At 39.2% G+C, this 18,413-nt stretch overlaps 1 protein-coding gene across 1 annotated transcript in view; it reads left to right on the top strand.

Moving 5' to 3' along the window:
* The window catches only part of grin3a (glutamate receptor, ionotropic, N-methyl-D-aspartate 3A), a 181,970-nt gene extending 165,983 nt beyond the window's left edge, over positions 1 to 15,987 (top strand). Inside the window, exons 7-9 of the mRNA XM_059973853.1 lie at positions 9,676 to 9,840; positions 12,790 to 12,863; positions 15,027 to 15,987. Of these exons, the coding sequence (XP_059829836.1) occupies positions 9,676 to 9,840; positions 12,790 to 12,863; positions 15,027 to 15,363 (576 nt within the window). The 3' untranslated portion in view covers positions 15,364 to 15,987. The remainder of the gene's footprint in view (positions 1 to 9,675; positions 9,841 to 12,789; positions 12,864 to 15,026) is intronic.
* The last annotated feature ends 2,426 nt before the right edge of the window (positions 15,988 to 18,413 follow it).

Here is an 18,413-nt window from a genome sequence, read left to right as displayed (position 1 = left end):
AGAGACACTGGGTTATTTCTGAGGCTTTGGCTCTAAGAGCTTCACCACCGATTCTCCTGAAATATGTTTTCTGTTGAAACCATGGTTCTTTTTTTTGTAATTTATATTTTTATTGAAGTTCATCAAACAAGCATTTCCATAAGATGTATTCCAGACATTGTACATATACATCATATAATCATATATATCACACAATCTCCACAAAGTATTTATCTGGGGTATACACTTATAGAAAAGAGTGGAAAAAACAGGCAAAAGGAAAGAACTATGTACAAGTAGGGAGTGATCTTTTTTTGTACAACAGATTCATTGATTTGTGAGAATAAAATCAGGCCTATGAGGTGTTATGTAATTAAACCATTTTTCCCAGTATGAATCAAATTGTTCCAGCTTATGATTAACAGCTGCTGTTATCTTCTCCATTTTGTAAATGTCCATTGTAATTTCCATCCATGTATTTAAAGTTGGGCTCTCCTGTGATAACCATTTCCTAGTAAGAGTCTTTTTACCAGCCACCAACAGTATATTCATTAAATAGTTATCTCTTTTCAACCATTCTTGAGGTAAATATCCAAAATATATGGTCTTACTCTCCAAAGGTATTTCACATTTAAAGATGTCTTTTAGGGCATTGTGTATCCCCCTCCAATAGTCTTTGATAACAGGGCAGTCCCAAAAAGTATGATAATAATTTGCATTTTGATTTCCACAATTTCTCCAGCAAACAGGGAGGTTACCATCATAATGGGATTTCTGAGAGGGTTCTGAGTTCTGAGTGTTGATGAAGTTAATAGTGTAAGACAATGCCAGTATCTGGATTGGCTGTATTACCATGTGATCTTGGTCTTTTTTGTCTAGCAAAATTAGGTGAATCTGACAGGCAAGTGGAAGTCCAGTGTTGCCCCTGCAGCCTAAACAAAGGTGACCACAAGCTAATCAGCAAACCTGCATTTTGTCTCCCTAACAGAGAACGGTTGCATCATAAGTAGTAAACAAGATGCATTTAATTGAAAGGAATACAAGTAAATCATTGTTTCACGTGCAGTATTTAGAAGCCTGGAATGAAAGAAATATAGAGGTAGAAGAACAGGAGTTAAATCTTCAACAGTTACCTAGCAGATGGAAGTGGGAGAATGGTAATGGTTGATTGGTACTCCGGTCGCTGAAGGACCAATACTGCCTTTGGTATTTTCCCCTTTTGAGTAGGAGAATTATTTTAGTAGGATTTAATCCTGGAAAAAAGTATGGAGTCTAAAGCATAATACCTCACCATGTTGCTCACAAATTTTATTGTGCTGATAGTGCTATTTATAATTTTAATTGTTGAGGTTCAAAATGTAATTGCAGATAATTGGAGCAGAAATTTAATTTGACTTTTTGACCAAAAATGATCCATTGCATTGTTGGAGTGGTGAATTTAAGAAAACATCTTTAAAGGAGGAAGTGAGTTCTTATGCTGTCAACTTATCTGCAGGGGTAGCTGGCCTGGAAAATGTTGACGCCATTACTTTAGTTCAATTAATTTTAGTAATTTTGAATGATTCAGCATTAAGAGGAGGAATGCCTATGGCAACTTAGAGAGGAAGGAGATACCAAGAGAGCTCATTGAGACAGAAAATATTCTGAGTATGAATGACAGGATAAATGGCTAGATGCTGTTTCTTGAAGCTGGAGGGGCACAGTCTTACATTGAGAAGACGAACATTTACACAGATGATTATAAGTCTGTGCACTTCTCTACCACAAAGGATTGAGGATGTTCAGCTGTTAGATATTATCAGTGCTGAAATTTTCTCTGAACATAGTGTGTAGCACAGTAGAACTCAAGTAAACCTCTAGTCAATGGGAATCAAAAGCACTTTAATTCATTGTTGCACGGGGGAGGGTGATTATGTTTTTATCTCAGCCCCGGACAATCATTCTAGGCTCAGCCATCTTCAATTGCTTTGTCAACAGTTTCTATCAATCATAAGGTCAGAGTTAAGGATATTCACTACTGGCTCAAGGTATCTGCAGTGGATGCAATCTCGCATGCTCTCCACTTGGTCTTGAACCACCTGGACGACTGCAATACCTACACCTGGCTGCTATTTATTGATTACAGCTCAGCATTCAACAGCATCATCCCCTCAGCATTAATCCTCAAGCTTTAACTAGGTCCCTCTGCCATTAGATCCTTGACTTCATCATCGGCAGACCACAGTCAGTGTGGACTGAAAATAACATATCTCCTCACTGACTATTAATGCAGATGCACATAGGCCCAACACCTTAATGCAATTACAATGGCATGCCATTGGCTATATTTCATTGGGAGTTTGAAGAGATTTAGTATGTTACTAAAGACTTCAGCAAATTTCTACAGATATACAGTGGAGAGCATTCTAACTGGTTATATCACTATTTGGTGTGGAGGCAGCAATGCACTGTATTGGAAATTGCTGCAGGGGGTTGTAAATTCATGGACACCAGCCTCTCCACCACCAAGGACGTCTTCAAAAGGTGATCCCTCACAAAGGTGGAATACATCATTAAGAACCCCCACCATCCAGAACTTGAAAATAGATGCCCTTTGCTTTATGGTCACTGGCCTAAACGCTGTAGTTTCCTTTCTACCTGAACTACTAAAGAACCTTCAAGGAAGGTCAGTAATTTTGAATGAAGGCAGCTCAACATCACTTTCTCTAGAGCAAGTTGGGATGGATAATAAATGCTCACATTTGCCAGTAATACTCACATCCTGAAAATGGGTAAAGAGCAAATTAATCTTTCGCTAGCTCAGCCAGCTTCAAGTTCTCATGTTCCTAAAAACCTGAAAGCGTTTGGGGTACCTTCATGATCTTGGTATTCCAACACTGCCAGATACATCTGAAACCACAATAGGGTGCCCTTACTTTCCATGTACGCTGGGACGGAACTCAGTCTGTGTGACACTTAGGTGGACCTGACCTGACCTGGACATAATCCACAGCTCCAGGTGTGCTACTATCAAGATTTGCTTTAATTACAGCATGGTTAAACTTCATAAAAGAGAATTTTCACCAGGCCCCTGAGAGCTCTAAGAAATTCTTCTCACACACAAGAGCTTCAGTAAGGTTTGTTCACCTCGGATTAAAACAAGGGTAGCAAGGGTTGCAAGGAACTTCACATCAAAATAGACAAAAAAACATGTTTATTAGTCTGTGAAAGTCAAAGCATTTGAACAAAATATAGTTTATCCATCTCAGCCCATGAATTGAAACTCAGCCAGCTAAAGAATTGCAAAATATTTAATAGGCTGTTTGAAATTACTGACAGGCACAGCATGTGCTCAATACCGCACAGACATTTTGTGGTGAGGCAGGCACATTTCAAAATTATACAGCACTCAGTACCAATGCATAGATGGAATTTTAAGAGCAGAATCAACCACTAGAATTAAGCTTAATTAATTGCAATTGGAGATCATTTCAGATTGCATTCTCCAATTTGCTCAGAAAAGAAATGTGGCTGTGATACCGTCATTAAAGAGATGTGAGAGTATAACTTGTACTCACAGTTCAATGGAGCATTACTGTATTAGTGGAGGTGGTACATTTCAGATGAGAAATCAGACTCTTCCCACCAACATCATCATTTTCTCTCAACGAAAATTAAAAAGAATTGCTATTACCTCATATTCCTTCAGGAGTTTGCTATGCACAAGTTGTTTTTGTTCGATTCATGTTCTTTTACCATTATCATAACATCTTAGAGTGGTTACAGCCAATTATTATGAATCTAAGAAAAAAGACACTATATATAGAGTGCTAAGTGAGTTCGATAACTCAATTGCATCCATTCTTGTTATTTATGGATTTAATACTAATATAAGTTCAAGATCACTTGTTTGTAGAGTAAAATAATCATCCCAGTAACTACACTACCACATTAATAGCCCTCACTGGTGTGTTGTTAAAGTTCATGGAGACAAAAACCTAGAAGGTTGTAAAATGGGTTCTCAGACACTGACATTCATTTTACACTCTTCCTTAAGACATTACCATGTGATGCAGATATCACTAGTAGAAATGAATTTAATGCCCATCTTCTAATTTTCCTTGAGAACATGCAGAGCAACCAGCTCTTTGAACCCTTCAAGCTTTGGAATGAAGGTTCTCCTACAGTACTGCTAAATAGGGAGTTTGAGAATTTTGACCCAGCTCAACGAAGGGTCTGGCATTTATTTTCTAACTAGGATGCTGTGTGGATTTTGGAAACTGCAATCGTCATACAACTTATTTTGAGAGATGATGCCAAGTATTCTTAATGAGTGAATGCAGTCTAGATGGTGCATTTAGGAGATATGTGCTCCACTAGTGAAAGGAAGGAATATTTAATGTGGAGTATTCAATAAGGGGTTTGAATTAAATATATGGTGATACAGGTGCAAATTCTATCATTAGCAATAAAGTAAATGGTCAAAGTCTATGTATGCATAGGTGCAATGAAATTCTTACTTGCGTCATAGGCACTGAACATCACATAAGCAGCATTTGCAAGAAAAGCATAAATTATATCCAATTTTTACACGTTAGAACAAATAAAGTCCATTTTGGGGTGAAATGATTGAAGAGGTCATTTATTGCTGAAATGTAATGGGAGAAATGAAGTAGCTGTTCTTGAACTTGATAATATGGAGCCTCAAATGTCTGTACTACCTGCCCGACGGTAACTGCAAAAAGCTGCAATGATCCATTTGTTGGGGATCTTTGAGGCAAATCTTGCCTTCTTGAGGTAGCATCTCGTACAGATACTTCCAGTGGTAGGGATGGATCTATCTAGAACTGAAAAGACACTGATGTTAAAAGCCTAGCAGGCTCATTAGTGCACTAGGAGCTGGAAATCTGCTGTCCTTGCCTGCTTTGGTTTGTATACAGTCGTCCAGGTGGTTCAAGACCGAGTGGAGAGCATGCGAGATTGCATCCACTGCAGATACTTTGAGCCAGTAGTGACTATCCCTAACTCTCACCTTATGATAATTAGAAACTGTTGACAAAGCGATTGAAGATGGCTGAGCCTAGAATAATTGCCTCTTAAGCTCTGAAATAACCTCGCATACTAGATATTAGGGCAATTAGGACTGGCATTACTAGTGATGCTGTATCCTGTAATGGAAAATATATGTATCGCCTCAGCAACAGGTTTCTGTGTCACTAAAATAAAGCTTAGCCAAGCCAAGTTACCAGTGCAAATTGTTCTTGTGCTGTGTGCCGATGTTGGAATGCCTGCTGCCAGTGCCCACACAGTTGATCCAAATGAAGCTGGGGCATTGTAATGGTCATGATTTTGTATTGCCCTTCTGGGTTGTAAATGGCACAGTATCACAAAATCCTCAAGTCCAGTGCTGGAAGAACAATAGAAAGCTAGTCAGTGCACTGTAAATACGAGAGGATGCAATTTCCTGCACTTAGTAAAGTATCTTTGAAATTCCTCCCATGTAGGCACTGACCACTCAATTCTATATTTCCTCAGAGACTCTCTACCTACCATAAACGGGCAGGGTACTGTCAACAACGAAAACTGGCAGTTATGTTCCATTTCCTTTTAACTCTAAGCACTGAAACTACAAGCCATTTTGTAGCAGTGTGCTACACGCAGCGCTAAAATTACGACACGGAGTCGGTAACTGCAGTCGAAGGAAAAACTTTATTCAAAATCTTCAGCCTCACTTTTAAGCCTCCCTCAACCTCCCCCCTCCCCGTGGCGCAGAGGCTCCAAAGCTCTGTGCTCGCAAACCCCCGTAGGCTATCTAATTGTGAGCCGGTTCGGATGAGCCAGGAAATGAGTCGCCACAATTTAACTATTATCCAGAGTCAAGGTATATGGGGCCAGAGTTAAGGGAGTCAAGATACATGGGGTTCTCACAGGAAAGTGTACTGCAATAGAAGATTAACCATAATCTTATTAAATGGTGAAGGAAGTGTGAGGGGACAGATCGCCTCGTCCTGGTTCAAATATTTGCGTTGTTTTATATACATGCATAGCAGTCATGGCACATTTTTGAACATTTCAGTCAGGCAAACTTTAGAGATTTTCCAAGCAAAATAATTTTAATGCTGGAAATGGTCAGCTAATCAGGCAGCATCTGGGAAGGAAGTAACAGGATAGCCCTTTCTGCCAGATGATCTTCATTCAAGATCATCAATCTGAAACTCTTTTTTTTCTTTTTAAATGTAATGATGCCAGAAAATCGCTTTTAAAATAAGTAATTCAGAATAAGTGTAACTCAAAGCAAGTTGATAAAAATGGCAACTTCTCTCCTTAGTAGCTCCCCACACCCCCATGCCAGGCCACCATCCTGACACCCAGCAAAAAAAAACGTCTTCTGCTTGTAACTCCCACAGACACCAAACTTTACACCCATTTTGGTCAAAGTTACAGCAGGAAATTTTCATATATAGCTCTTGAACGTGGGTGCAGAACATTTATAATGAGCTGCAATGCATATACATGTTAAATAATGCAAAAAATGTTCAGTGTGCTCACATCCAAATTTCTTCTACTTTTTATGCCAGATATTTGTTTTCTTCGGTAGCAGGTGGGAATATCTAGTAGGCTTGCATTCATTACCAATGCAAAGTGCAAAAATTAAATTCTGCTGCTGCACTGACTTGGACAAACCATCTATTTCCTTGCACTCTTCGACTTTATAGCTGCCAGCTGTATCTCTGCATCAATTAATTGCTGTCATGTAAAATAATGTTTGTATATGGTCAGCTTTTGCTGCCACCTTCCGTATAAATTTAAAACTACAACCATGAAACGGGAAAAATACTTGTGTGTGTTGCTTTGGATTATCAGCACCTGCAGACTTTCTTGTGTTTATACATTCAAACTGAAATGCAATTTGCTGACAGCTAGGTCATTTGAATGAGAATTTAAAGTGTAGTTCCATTTTCATTCTTTACTGGATGTATAAGATCCATGGTACTATTTCACACGATGGTGGGGGGCATCCTCCATGTTCTTCCCAATAATTGTTCTTCAAGTAACCATCACTAAAACAGATGATCATATTAGTTTTAGGGAAGATTCCTAAATTGGCTGCAGTATTTCCTGCATTACAACTGTGTTTATATTTCAAAGAATATTATTGGCTGTAAAGCACTTAAGGAGGTCTAGATGAGTTGAAAGGCTCTCTCCTTTAAACAAGGTCATGAGTGGCTTCCTACCTTCCTCTATATTGTATCTTTTATTCAACATGTCTGCCTATTTCTGTTTTGTATTTATCTGTAATTCTGCACACTCCATCTCTGTTTCCACTTTATGATTTCTACTACACTTCTGCAGGCTTGGCTGACTAAATTGAGAGAGATACTACACAATTCAGAAATGGGCCCTGAAGCTCAATGCATCAACACGAACCATCAAACACCTATATATATATTGTTTCCTTTATAGTCTCCCCATTTTACCATCAACTCCCTCACCACCACCCAAAATACCACTTTCCTGCACAAGTTGTAGTGGCTAATGAACCTACAAATTTGCATGTCTTTGAGAGATGGGTGGAAACTAGAGTACCTAGATGAAACCCATAATAAACTGCAAATATAAAAAGAAAGAAATAATAAGAAGAAATCAATAAACAATAAATATTGAGAACATGAGATAAAGAGTCCTTGAAAATGAGTCTATAGGTTAATAGGAACATTTAAATGATGGGGCAAGTAAAGTTGAATGAAGTTATTCCCTTTGGTTCAAGAGTCTGATGGTTGAGGGGTAATAACCGTTCCTGAACCTGGTGGTGTGAGTCCTGAGGCTCCTGTACCTTACTCCTGATGGCAACAGTGAAAAGAGAGCATGTCCTGGGTGAAGGGGGTCATGGTCACTATGATAGATGATACCTTCCTGTGATGACTCGTATACATGTGCTCAGTGGTGGGGAGAGCTTCACCTAGGATGAACTAGGTTCTGTCCACTACTTTTTGTAGGATTTTCCAATCAAGGGCATTGGTGTTTCCATACCAGGCTGTGGTGCAGCCTGTTAATATACTCTCCACCACACATCTATAGAAGTTTGTTGAAATTTTAGCGGTCATGCTGAATCTTCACAAATTCCTCAGGAAGTAGAGGGGCTGCCATGCTTTCTTCATAATTGCACTTACGGGCTGGGCCCAGGACAGGTCCTCCGAAAGAATAACACCCAGCCCTTTAAAGTTGCTGACTCTCTCCATCTCAGATTCTCCAGTGAGGACCTCGTGGACCTCTGGTTTCTGCCTCCTGAAGTCAATAATCTTGCTAACAGTGAACAAAAGGTTGTTGTTGTTATGGCACCACTCAGCCAGATTTCCAATCATCACCACCTTTGATTTGGCCTACGACAGTGGTACCAGCGGCAAATTTTAATATGCTATTGAGGGTGTGGTTAGACACCCAGTCATATGTGTAAAGCCAGTAGAGCTGTGGGTAAGCACAAAGCCTTGTGATGCATCTGTGCTGATGGAGATCGTGGAGGAGATGTCGTAGCCAATCCAAACTGACCAGGGTCAGCGTGTAAGAAAATCAAGGATCTAATTGCATAAGGAGGTGTTGAAGACAAAGTCTTGAAGCTTATACATTAGATTTGAGGGGGTAACAGCATTGAATACTGAGCTGAAGTTGATAAAGAGCATCCTTATGCATTCATTGTTGCAGTCCAAATGTTCACGGGGTTGAGTGAAAAGCCAATGAAGTGGCACCTGCTGTAGACCTGTAGCTCTGGTAGGCAAATTGCAGCAAAACCAAATCGCTTCTCAGGCAGGAGTTGATATATTGTTTCACCAACCTGTCCAAAGCACTCCTTCAGAGTTGATGTACTGTAAGTGCTACTGGATGATAATCATTGAGGGAGGTTCAATGTTCTTCTCAGACACTGGCATAATTGATGCCTGCTTTAAGCAGGTGGTTACTTTAGACTACAGATGCGAGAGATTAAAGATCTCAGTGAACTCTCCAGCCTGTTGATCAGCACAGGTTTTTAGTACTTGGCCAGGTGTCCCATCAGAACTAAATGCTTTTCATGAGCTTACCCTCCTAAAGCCTGCTCGCATGTCGGCCTCAGAGTCTGATATCACAGAATCATCAGGATCTGTGCGAGTTCATGACGGTTCCTCCATGTTTTGATGATCAAAGTGAGCATAAAAGGTGTTTTGCTCATCTGCCGCTCAATTCAACTTTGCAAGAGGTAATGGTATTCAGGAAGCAACTCCATCAGCTGCATCACTGGGATGGAAAAATGGGCTAAATGGCTTAATCGATCATCCACATAGCCTAATTCAATGGCCAAATGGCTTAATGTTGCTCCTATATCTAATGATCTTGTCAGGGAGAAGATAGGAGAATGGAGCTGAGAGGGAAAATGGATCAGCCATGATGAAATGGTGGAGCAGACTCAATGAACCAAATGGCCTAATTCTGCTCCTATATCTTATGGTCTTACATTTTTATTGCATATGATCAAATCTAACGCCGTCCTCTAAAACTTAATTCAGCCAGCATATTCTTTCAGCCATGCGTTGTTAGGTGGCTACCACTGTAACTGAAGCTTTGTTTTGAAGGGATTTGTTGAGGTGGTAGAAGTTTGGGCGCAGCAAATTAATGCACAATGGCAAACCTCTTATATATGCAGTAATTAAACCAAGGTTGACAGTAAAATCTCCTTTCTGTCCACAGACTTTACAAATGGGTATCAAGCATTTCTCCGGCCTCTTTGTGATGCTCTGTATTGGCGTTGCTGGTTCCCTTTTCGCAACAGTTGGCGAGCACATCATCTATAGGCTGGTTCTTCCACGGATCAAGAGGAAGCCAAGGCTGAAGTACTGGCTCCATACAAGCCAGGTATGCTCCAGTGTAAATGCATCTGCCCTCTATTGATAACAGCAGCTGGTGTTCACCATCAGCTTCAATTAGGCAGAACTTTAGAAGTGGAGGATAGCCACCAAATGTGGCTGCACTTCTTAGCAAGCATTTCCGTAATTTCCTTTGAAACGAAACAGGTGTTCAGGAACATTTTCAGACCTTGTGTGTATTTCTAGAGTAGAAATCAGAAATGATATAACTGTGATGAATTCACTCGCTGAAATACAACACTCTTAGAGATTCTGTACAGTGATAGTTTTATGAATTATTTTTGGATACACATAAAGCAACTTCTATGAAATTAGTAAGTAACAGATATAGTAGAGAACCAACTGTCAAAAAGTTATCAAGGGAGTACAACCCGGAGATGACTTTACCTGGCCTGAATGAGAAATTAGATAAATTCTATCTCAAATCTAAAAGGAAAATATTCTAAAATTATCAATTCAAAGCTTTCATCAGTGTATAATTTCACAACATCCTCTACACACAATTTTCCACCTAATGCAACACTATTGGAGCTTTCCCCAAGCCTTCATGTCATTTACTGTTTAGAATATCTTCTAACAATTCTTTCTCTGCCCCAGTTAAAGCACTGATCTTAATTCGGCCTGTTATCAGACCTATGTGTTCTCAACTTTGATGACATATTGGACCCCAAGTTGAACTTCACACCATGTTGCTGAGATTTTCTATTTCAACCACCAGGACATCTCCTGACATAAGCTCTACCTCAGGCCTTTGAGAACTTTTGAGCAGACACAGTCTTGGTGGCTTCCCTGATTTTGTTCTTCACCAACTTTTAGTTATTCTGACATGTGCTGCTGGTGTTGCAACTCATTCAACACTTTGTACAATCAGTCATGGTTAAGAAATGGCCCAATTTTAAAGTTCTCTACATATTCAAACTCCTTCATGGCTTACCGCATCGCCACCTCAATGTCTTCTTTCTACCATTGAACCCACTGCAGTATCTCAGCTTTTCTAATTTTACCCTCTTGATCATTTTCAATTGTTTTTGTTCCACACTTGACAGCTAAATATTTAGCTGGCAACTTGGTTCTGGTCATCCCTTGCAAAGTATCTCCTTCTCTGTATCTCTCTATCATTTTTTGAGATTCCAACTTTGTCAAAGAGTTTGGTGCTGTACCCCAATGTCTCCTTACAAGAACACAAGAAGTAGAAGTTTGCCACTGGACTTGTTCCACCATTCAATTATTCCCCAAAGCCTTTCTACCAGCAGGAAGACACAAGCAGCACTATAAATTATAGAATCAGGGAACCATAAGCAACTGAATTAGGCCCTTTTGGGCCCACCTCATTCATGCCAATCTTGATGCCTATTCACATGAATCCTATTTCCCTACATTTGCACCCGTACCTCTGCAGCTTCCCTATCCAAGTACCTGTCCAAATGCCTTTTAAACAGTATAATTATACCCGTCTCTACTACCTTGACAGATATTCACCACCCTCTGAATAACAGGCTTACCCTTCAGATCTCCTGAAATTTCTCCCCTATCACTTTAAATATGTGACCTTTAGTTCAAGGCCGCCTTGCCCTGGGACAAGAATTCTGACTATCTATCCTAACTATGGTCCTCATAATTTTGTGAATCTCTATGGGATCTCCCCACCACTATCTACATTCTATTGAGAATAAATACAACCCATCATTCAATCTTATCTTATAACTACAGTTCAGGTAGTATAATGCACCCTTTCCAAAGCCTCCACGTCTTTCCCATAGTAACCATGGCAACCAGAATTGCACACAATACTCCAAATATTGCTTAAATAAAGTTTTATATAGCTGCAACATGGCATCGCAACTCTTATACTTAAATCCTTAGTGTATAAAGGTAAACATACTGAATGCCTTCTTCAGTTTCTGTGACAACATTTTCAAAGATATGGACTTGCATCCCAAGATCTCCCTGAAACTCTCCTCAGTCCCTACCATATGCTTTGTGCATTCTACAAGAATATTGCCTCCCAAAGTGCATTATCTCACACTTATCACACCTATAGAACATATAACATAGAACAGTACAGCACAGGAACAGACCCTTTGGCCCACAATGTTGTGTTAGGCCAGCTAAAAATTAAATTAAAAATCCTCAAAAACCTATTGCTCCTACCTAAACAATGTCTATATCCCTCCATCTTCCTCATATTCATGCGTCCAACTAAATGTCTCTTAAAAGCATCTAATATATTTGCCTGTACCACCATACCAAGCAGCACATTCCAAGCAACCACCATTCCCTGAGTAAAAAGCTTACCCCTCACATCCCCTCTGAATCTACCCCCTCTCACATTCAGTGCATGTCCTCTGCTATTAGAAATTTCTACCCAGGGAAATTGATGCTAGCTGTCTATACCTCTCATAATGTTATAAACCTCTATCAGATCTCCACATATACATAGATATGTAATGGAACAATCTCGACTTGCCCTATTACAGTAAAACTAATATCGTGCAGTGTCGTCTGGGACAAAACACCCTCTTTGGTTGGTGTCCTATTTATTCTCTGCTTCTACTACTGGTGTGTACCAATCACAAAGTACACTACAGCAACTCTTTAAGGCTTCTTTGGCAGCACCTTCAAGTTGTTCTTCTGTACCATATAGAAAGACAAGGACACTGGATGGGAAAGCTGCTCTCTGAAATTTTCATTCCAAGTTTTACACTTGCTGGGGTTGGAACCATGACAATGGGTGCTTGCCAGCTTACTCTTTACCCACCAGGACTGGAGGAGTAACTTCATCAGAAGTGTGGCAACAGTTTATAAAACATTACTCATTGTCACCTTCTCAGGGCCATTGAGTTAAGCCAATAAACACTAGCCATCAAAGTGTTGACCTCATCCTCTGGGCATATGAAAGGAAAGCCTAGGTTCTAACCAGAGTTTCTATGCTTCTCAGAGATTTCATCGTGCTTTGAATACATCCTTCAATGATGAAGAGTTTCAGCACAAATTGAATCGACTGGAAAAGAGGTAAGAAAGCTTGGTGATGTCAATAGCTCTAATGCACTTGCATTTCTTTTTAATAAAGCTGCTTAATAATGCAGACAAAGAAGTGGTAAGAGCTTGTTTTACAGTGGAAGTGTAGGTAGCATGTCAGTGCTTTGAGTGGCTGAAGCTCTCTCCTAGTGTGCCTTCACCAATATCAACCATATAGAAACCACCATGTCCATTTCTGATACCTCCGTCAAACTCTATATTTACCTGGTCTCTTTCCTGTTCAATCCCTTTATTTTTCTTCACCACTCTCAGCTATGCCTGTTAAGTAGCCTCTGGAGTTCCCTCTCAATACATAAGATGTTGAAAATTCACCCCTTATGCAAGCATTTGGCCACACTACCCATAATGTCTTCTTTTTTTTGCGACTTTGTGAAATATCTTGTTGGCCCTTTCTTCCACGCTAAAGGTTTTATATGAATGAAAATTGCTATTACTGCACAGACAATTAGAAATTATTGGTGGGAAGTGTTTAAAATAATTAATAAGCTCTTCTGATGTGATAATTCAGATCAATGGTAGCCTCATTTGTAAAGAAATAGGAAGCTATCAAAATATTTATTAAATAGTAGTAAATAGGAAAAGCAGATGATTAAAATCAGAATGCTATAAATAGAGAGAACTGAATTGCTAGCAGTCAAGCATGTATTAGTCTTTGAGAGGCTGGAATCCCACTGGTGGAATGAATAATGAGCCATGATAAAATTAAATGGAATTATTTATTTTGAAAAAGACATTAAACCAACAAAATATGGGAGATTTAGAAACTTTTTAAAAATAGCAACTTGAACAATGGTCTGGAATGTAATGCATTTTAAGAGAATAATTTATTGGTTAACTGCAGTGGCAGGTCAGCCTGTTCCTGACCCTCTTATGAAAGTCAGAAACAAGCGGGAGGCAGTGAACAACATGCCTGACCTCCTGTTCCACCACTGGTCTCTCACGTTCAGGTTCGAGCAGCAACATTCCAAGCTGGCTGTACTTTACATTAACTTTACACATGGCTTGGCTCAAATACATGTCAATTTATTCACTTGAATGAAATTGCCAAATTTTATTGAAAAACAATATGTGTCCTTTTTATTCTAATCTTAATTAATTTTAAGAATTCTAAAATTCTTTATTATTCAATATAGTAATAATGAAAATGGAAATTTCACAAGTATTTTTCTCACTTCCTTGCAGAAATTCTTACAATTATCAGAAAGAATAAACACTGGCTTCCTGGTGATGTTATATGCCCCTTTTTATCAAATAGACCTTTGGGGAGATTAACTTAATTTTAAAACCGGCTCTTTTTTGCAGTTCTGTACAATGAATGGACAGTAACTCTGATACAGATGTAATTCCGGAGATACGTCATGTCCTTATGAATCCCTTTTGCTACATGAACATCAATTTACCACAGATTACCAGACCAAAGATTGTTGTAAGCTGTTCTTAAATAGCAGTAGCAATGCTCATATATATAAACAGATCTATACAGTGCAGAGTTATGTAACTGAGTTATTTTTTCTGTATGGAAATTACAGAGTTAGTGTTGCATTTATTCTATGATTTCAGTCATTAAAGTTCCTCATGCATTTTTATATTGAGACAGAAAGAGTTTGTTGGGTCAAAATTCTCCATGTTATGCAAAGTCTTTTGCACATGGGAAGAAATACTGTAGAGTTAATTGAATTTCAGTATGTCGCTATTGGAGATGCTATTTGTGGTTGCATAATCTTTTTGTCTGCCTTGTCACAGTTAATGTCCCAAAATGGTGATAGTTACATTATAGGACAAAATTCAATTTTATGCTATGTAAAGGGATTTTGTGACTAAAAGTTAGAGGTTTTAAGCACCAGTTAAAGAGAGAGTGGGGAAGAGGGCAAGTTTGGAGTGGAAACTTTAATATTTTGAGTTTTAGCTCGCAAAAGCAGAACCACCAGTGTTGCCACTATGGAGTCAGATGATCAAGTGGTTAAAATTAAAGGAGCATAGATATCTCAAGAGAGTTGTGAAGCAGGAGAGGGTTACCGAGATAGAGAGAGGTAAAACCCACATTGTGGGTGCAGCAGTATTGTACAATAATGCATCTTCTATGGACATGCCTCTCTGGTTTAGGACTGATTCAAAACAGATTTATTTCATTTTCAGGTGTAATGTAAGAAATAACCGGCAAGTTGTGTGGAACACAGCCACCCATGCAAGCTGGAACAAACAGAAATATATTTTCAAAGACGATCAACAGCCTGAAATAAGATTGAAGTCCTCCGAGGCAGAGGTTCTGCCTTCACTGGCAAAGGAGCTGCCTCGTGCCATCAATTCCAATGGCAAACCTGAGCCACTTGTGAAAGCCAGGCAGTCAGTCATTCATGAGCTGACAGAATTAGAGCAGCAGATTCAACTCATCAAACAAGAACTACAAAAAGCAATGAATAGGAAAAATGAATTGGAGGAGTATCAGAGAACAGTCAAGAAAGCAGAACCATAAAATGGGAACTGGTTAAAACAAATGTTGACAAAAACTCTATTTTTTTCTGAACTTTCCCCTCTTTGTAGAGTTGTATTTGGCATAAAAACCATGATACATAGTCAGTTTCTCCCCAACAAATGCAGTCACTGCCTTGTCCAAGAGGAGAAGCTAGAACTCGTATCAGAATTCCACGCTCGATTTTAATTTCTTCTTATTCATCTCAAAAGACCCATAAACACCAAGGTTAGCAGAAGAGATCTTGTGGGGAATTATATACAGCTTGGTCACAAATTAATATTTAGTTAACCTGCACTGTAGGTGCAGCCTTTTCTAAAACCTCTCAGTTCCTATCAGGTGATCAGAAAAGAAGCAGCCAAGATGATATTGGACTATTTTGTAAACACCATGGATTCTTTACTGATTGTAACATTTGGTGAGCTTTGGTTAAAGCAATGTACACTGCCAGAAACTTACAAGTTGGATCAGTGAAACCCATCTCTTTAGTGAACCACCAGTCAGGACTAATGAGGTCCCTTAAGACTTTGTGTAGGATGTTGTACACTGGAAACAATGAAAGCTTTAAATTATTGTGTAGCTTTTCATATTGACCTGCCTGACAGTCTGTGGGGACGTGAATCTGTCCTGACAATCCGTCTATTGATGTTTTGTTGTCACATTGTAAAGCAAAGAGGACATTCCTGGAAGTCATTAAATCTTTGTGAAAAGTGTCAATTTGTATATGGTTTTGAAAGTAAAGCCCTGATTTGTATTAATTCATTGTCTGCACAAATTCCCAACTTTCTCACAATCTTTGTGATTTCTCACTAACTCTGATTTATTCCCAGAAGCACTTGTATCTAACATGTCCACTGTAGGGGGATTTGGACTTGTTGTGGGCATCTGCTAGGAGACCTTCTTCCCTAGGAATGATTGCCCCAGTCATAATTCATTCTAAGGGACTTATTCCCAGAGACAGTATATCAGGGCAGGTTCTTCAAGTGAATGATTGCTTGAAGTGTGCCTTCCATGGGACAGACTTTCCAGAAATTATAATATAGTTCACTGGCATTACTCCCTCAAGGAATCAACTCTTCAGAGAATACCCTTAGCTATCTTTTGGAAGGTGGCAGAAGCTTTAGTTGACAGTGTGGTGCCGTTTATTTCTTGATCATGGTTCAAGAATTGTTATCTGGAATTGTGATATAAGCAGAGAACGTGCTTTTGATTCCATCTGATACATTTGACCAGAAGAATAACACAAGGCACTGAGAACATGTCAGTGCTGTGCACCTAGAAGAGAAAGGAAATACAGTTTTTATCTTCATCTTATTATTAAAATCCCTGTTGTTAAATAATGTTAAGAAACATAATTTTCTCTTGATTTTCACATTCTCACCAGCAAATAAGTCTCATCAAAATAATCTCTTGACTGTTTTGCACTGTTTTCTGGACTCATTGAAGCCTTTACCGCTTTTCACCCCTCCACTGCCAAAGAATTATAGAAGGGTATAACCATGAAGGTTGAGCCCTGTGCACCTTTGGAATATGGTAGCTTAATATTCAATGTTATGGCAAAAACATAGCAACAGAATATTCTCGCAAAATTCTGAAAAACTAAACATAAGTTATGATTATTTTATCTTCTTTTAGAAATTTGGTGCTCTGACCATTCATTCTGACGTTTGGACTTTGCCACACGTAAGATTATAGAGACTGAGCATCGAAGCACATCCTTCAGCCCACCAAGTCTGCAAGGACAATAAGCACCCATATTACGTTTTACACTGATCCCACCTTAACCCATTTTACTTTCTCCATACTTGCAGCAATTTCCACCCTAGATTTTTTTCCTCACATCTATATGCTAGGACCATTTACAGTGCTAAATTGACTGAGTGATTGACACATCTTTGGAAAATGGCAGAAATCTGGAGCACCAGAAGAAAGCTACACCATTAGGGAGAATGTACAATCTCCACACAAGGAACACCTAAGGTCAGGGTCAAACCTGAGTTGCTGGAGCTGTGAGGTACAGCTTTACTAGCAGTGCCACTTTGCTGACCTGTAAGGTAAGGATTCCTTAATATTCCACATATGTATAAGTTGGATGCATCTCCATAGTCCTGTCCTTATTTACTTCAGCAAGTTCTATTCCTTTCTGGGATGGCCAGTGGGATTATTTGTTGGGTATGTGATAAGGTATTTTAAATGATTTTGAATGGTTGTTTCATTCTGGTCTTTCTTCCCAAAAATGCTAACATAGAGGATATCAGGTAATTTCTCCAAGATTGTATTTGAGATTAATTTTAGGTCAAGATTACTTTCTATCCGTTGAGGTTCTTGGGAAGTTATCACACTGACTGTTATGCAACTGGGCAATGTTTGAAAGGTTTTCAGCCAGGCAACGGTGCTGGCTTGGACTGATGTGTGTTGGTCCACTCTGCTAAGTGGTGACCCACTAGAAAGGTCATGAAACCAGCAACTGGCCAGCAAGACCAACAAACGAAAAACTCCAGGTCGCATTACACTAATTTCCCTTGGGTTTTGTATTCTAGAGAAACTACATGGCTTTATTTTTATCCAGGTGTTATGAAAATATTTTAAAATTTGTTCCTGGTTCTTTCCTAAACCAAGAGCAAGAGGTATCCATTGAGGATTCACTGTATATTTATTCAAGTTCATAGCAATTTCTTTATTAAATTTATATAAAGAACAAATAAAAAAGCAAAGAAAATGGTTAATGAAGTAGTAAAAGAGACAAAATAATACTTATCAACCAATCACTGAGCCACGCCAAATAGTATAGTGCTAGAGGGAACGACAAATGTCCGAGGGCTTTTCAAGTCTCTCTCTCTCTCTCTCTCTCTCTCTCTCTCTCTCTCCTCCCCTCCCTCCATCTCCCCATCTCCCCTTTTCTCCTTTTCTCTCTCTCTCCCTCCCTCTGCCCCTCCCCTTCCCCCTCCCTCTTTCTCAGCACTATTTTTGAGAAGATTTCCACTTGCCCCTTTTTATACCCTTCAAAAATCTAAAATAGTTTTTAAACCCAGTACTTTTCACTTTTCCATTCC

The sequence above is a fragment of the Hypanus sabinus genome, chromosome 7 (genome assembly GCF_030144855.1).
Source record: "Hypanus sabinus isolate sHypSab1 chromosome 7, sHypSab1.hap1, whole genome shotgun sequence".
Classification (NCBI taxonomy): Eukaryota; Metazoa; Chordata; class Chondrichthyes; order Myliobatiformes; family Dasyatidae; genus Hypanus; species Hypanus sabinus.
Note: the sequence above shows the minus strand (reverse complement) of the source record. Positions and strands in the feature narration are given on the sequence as shown.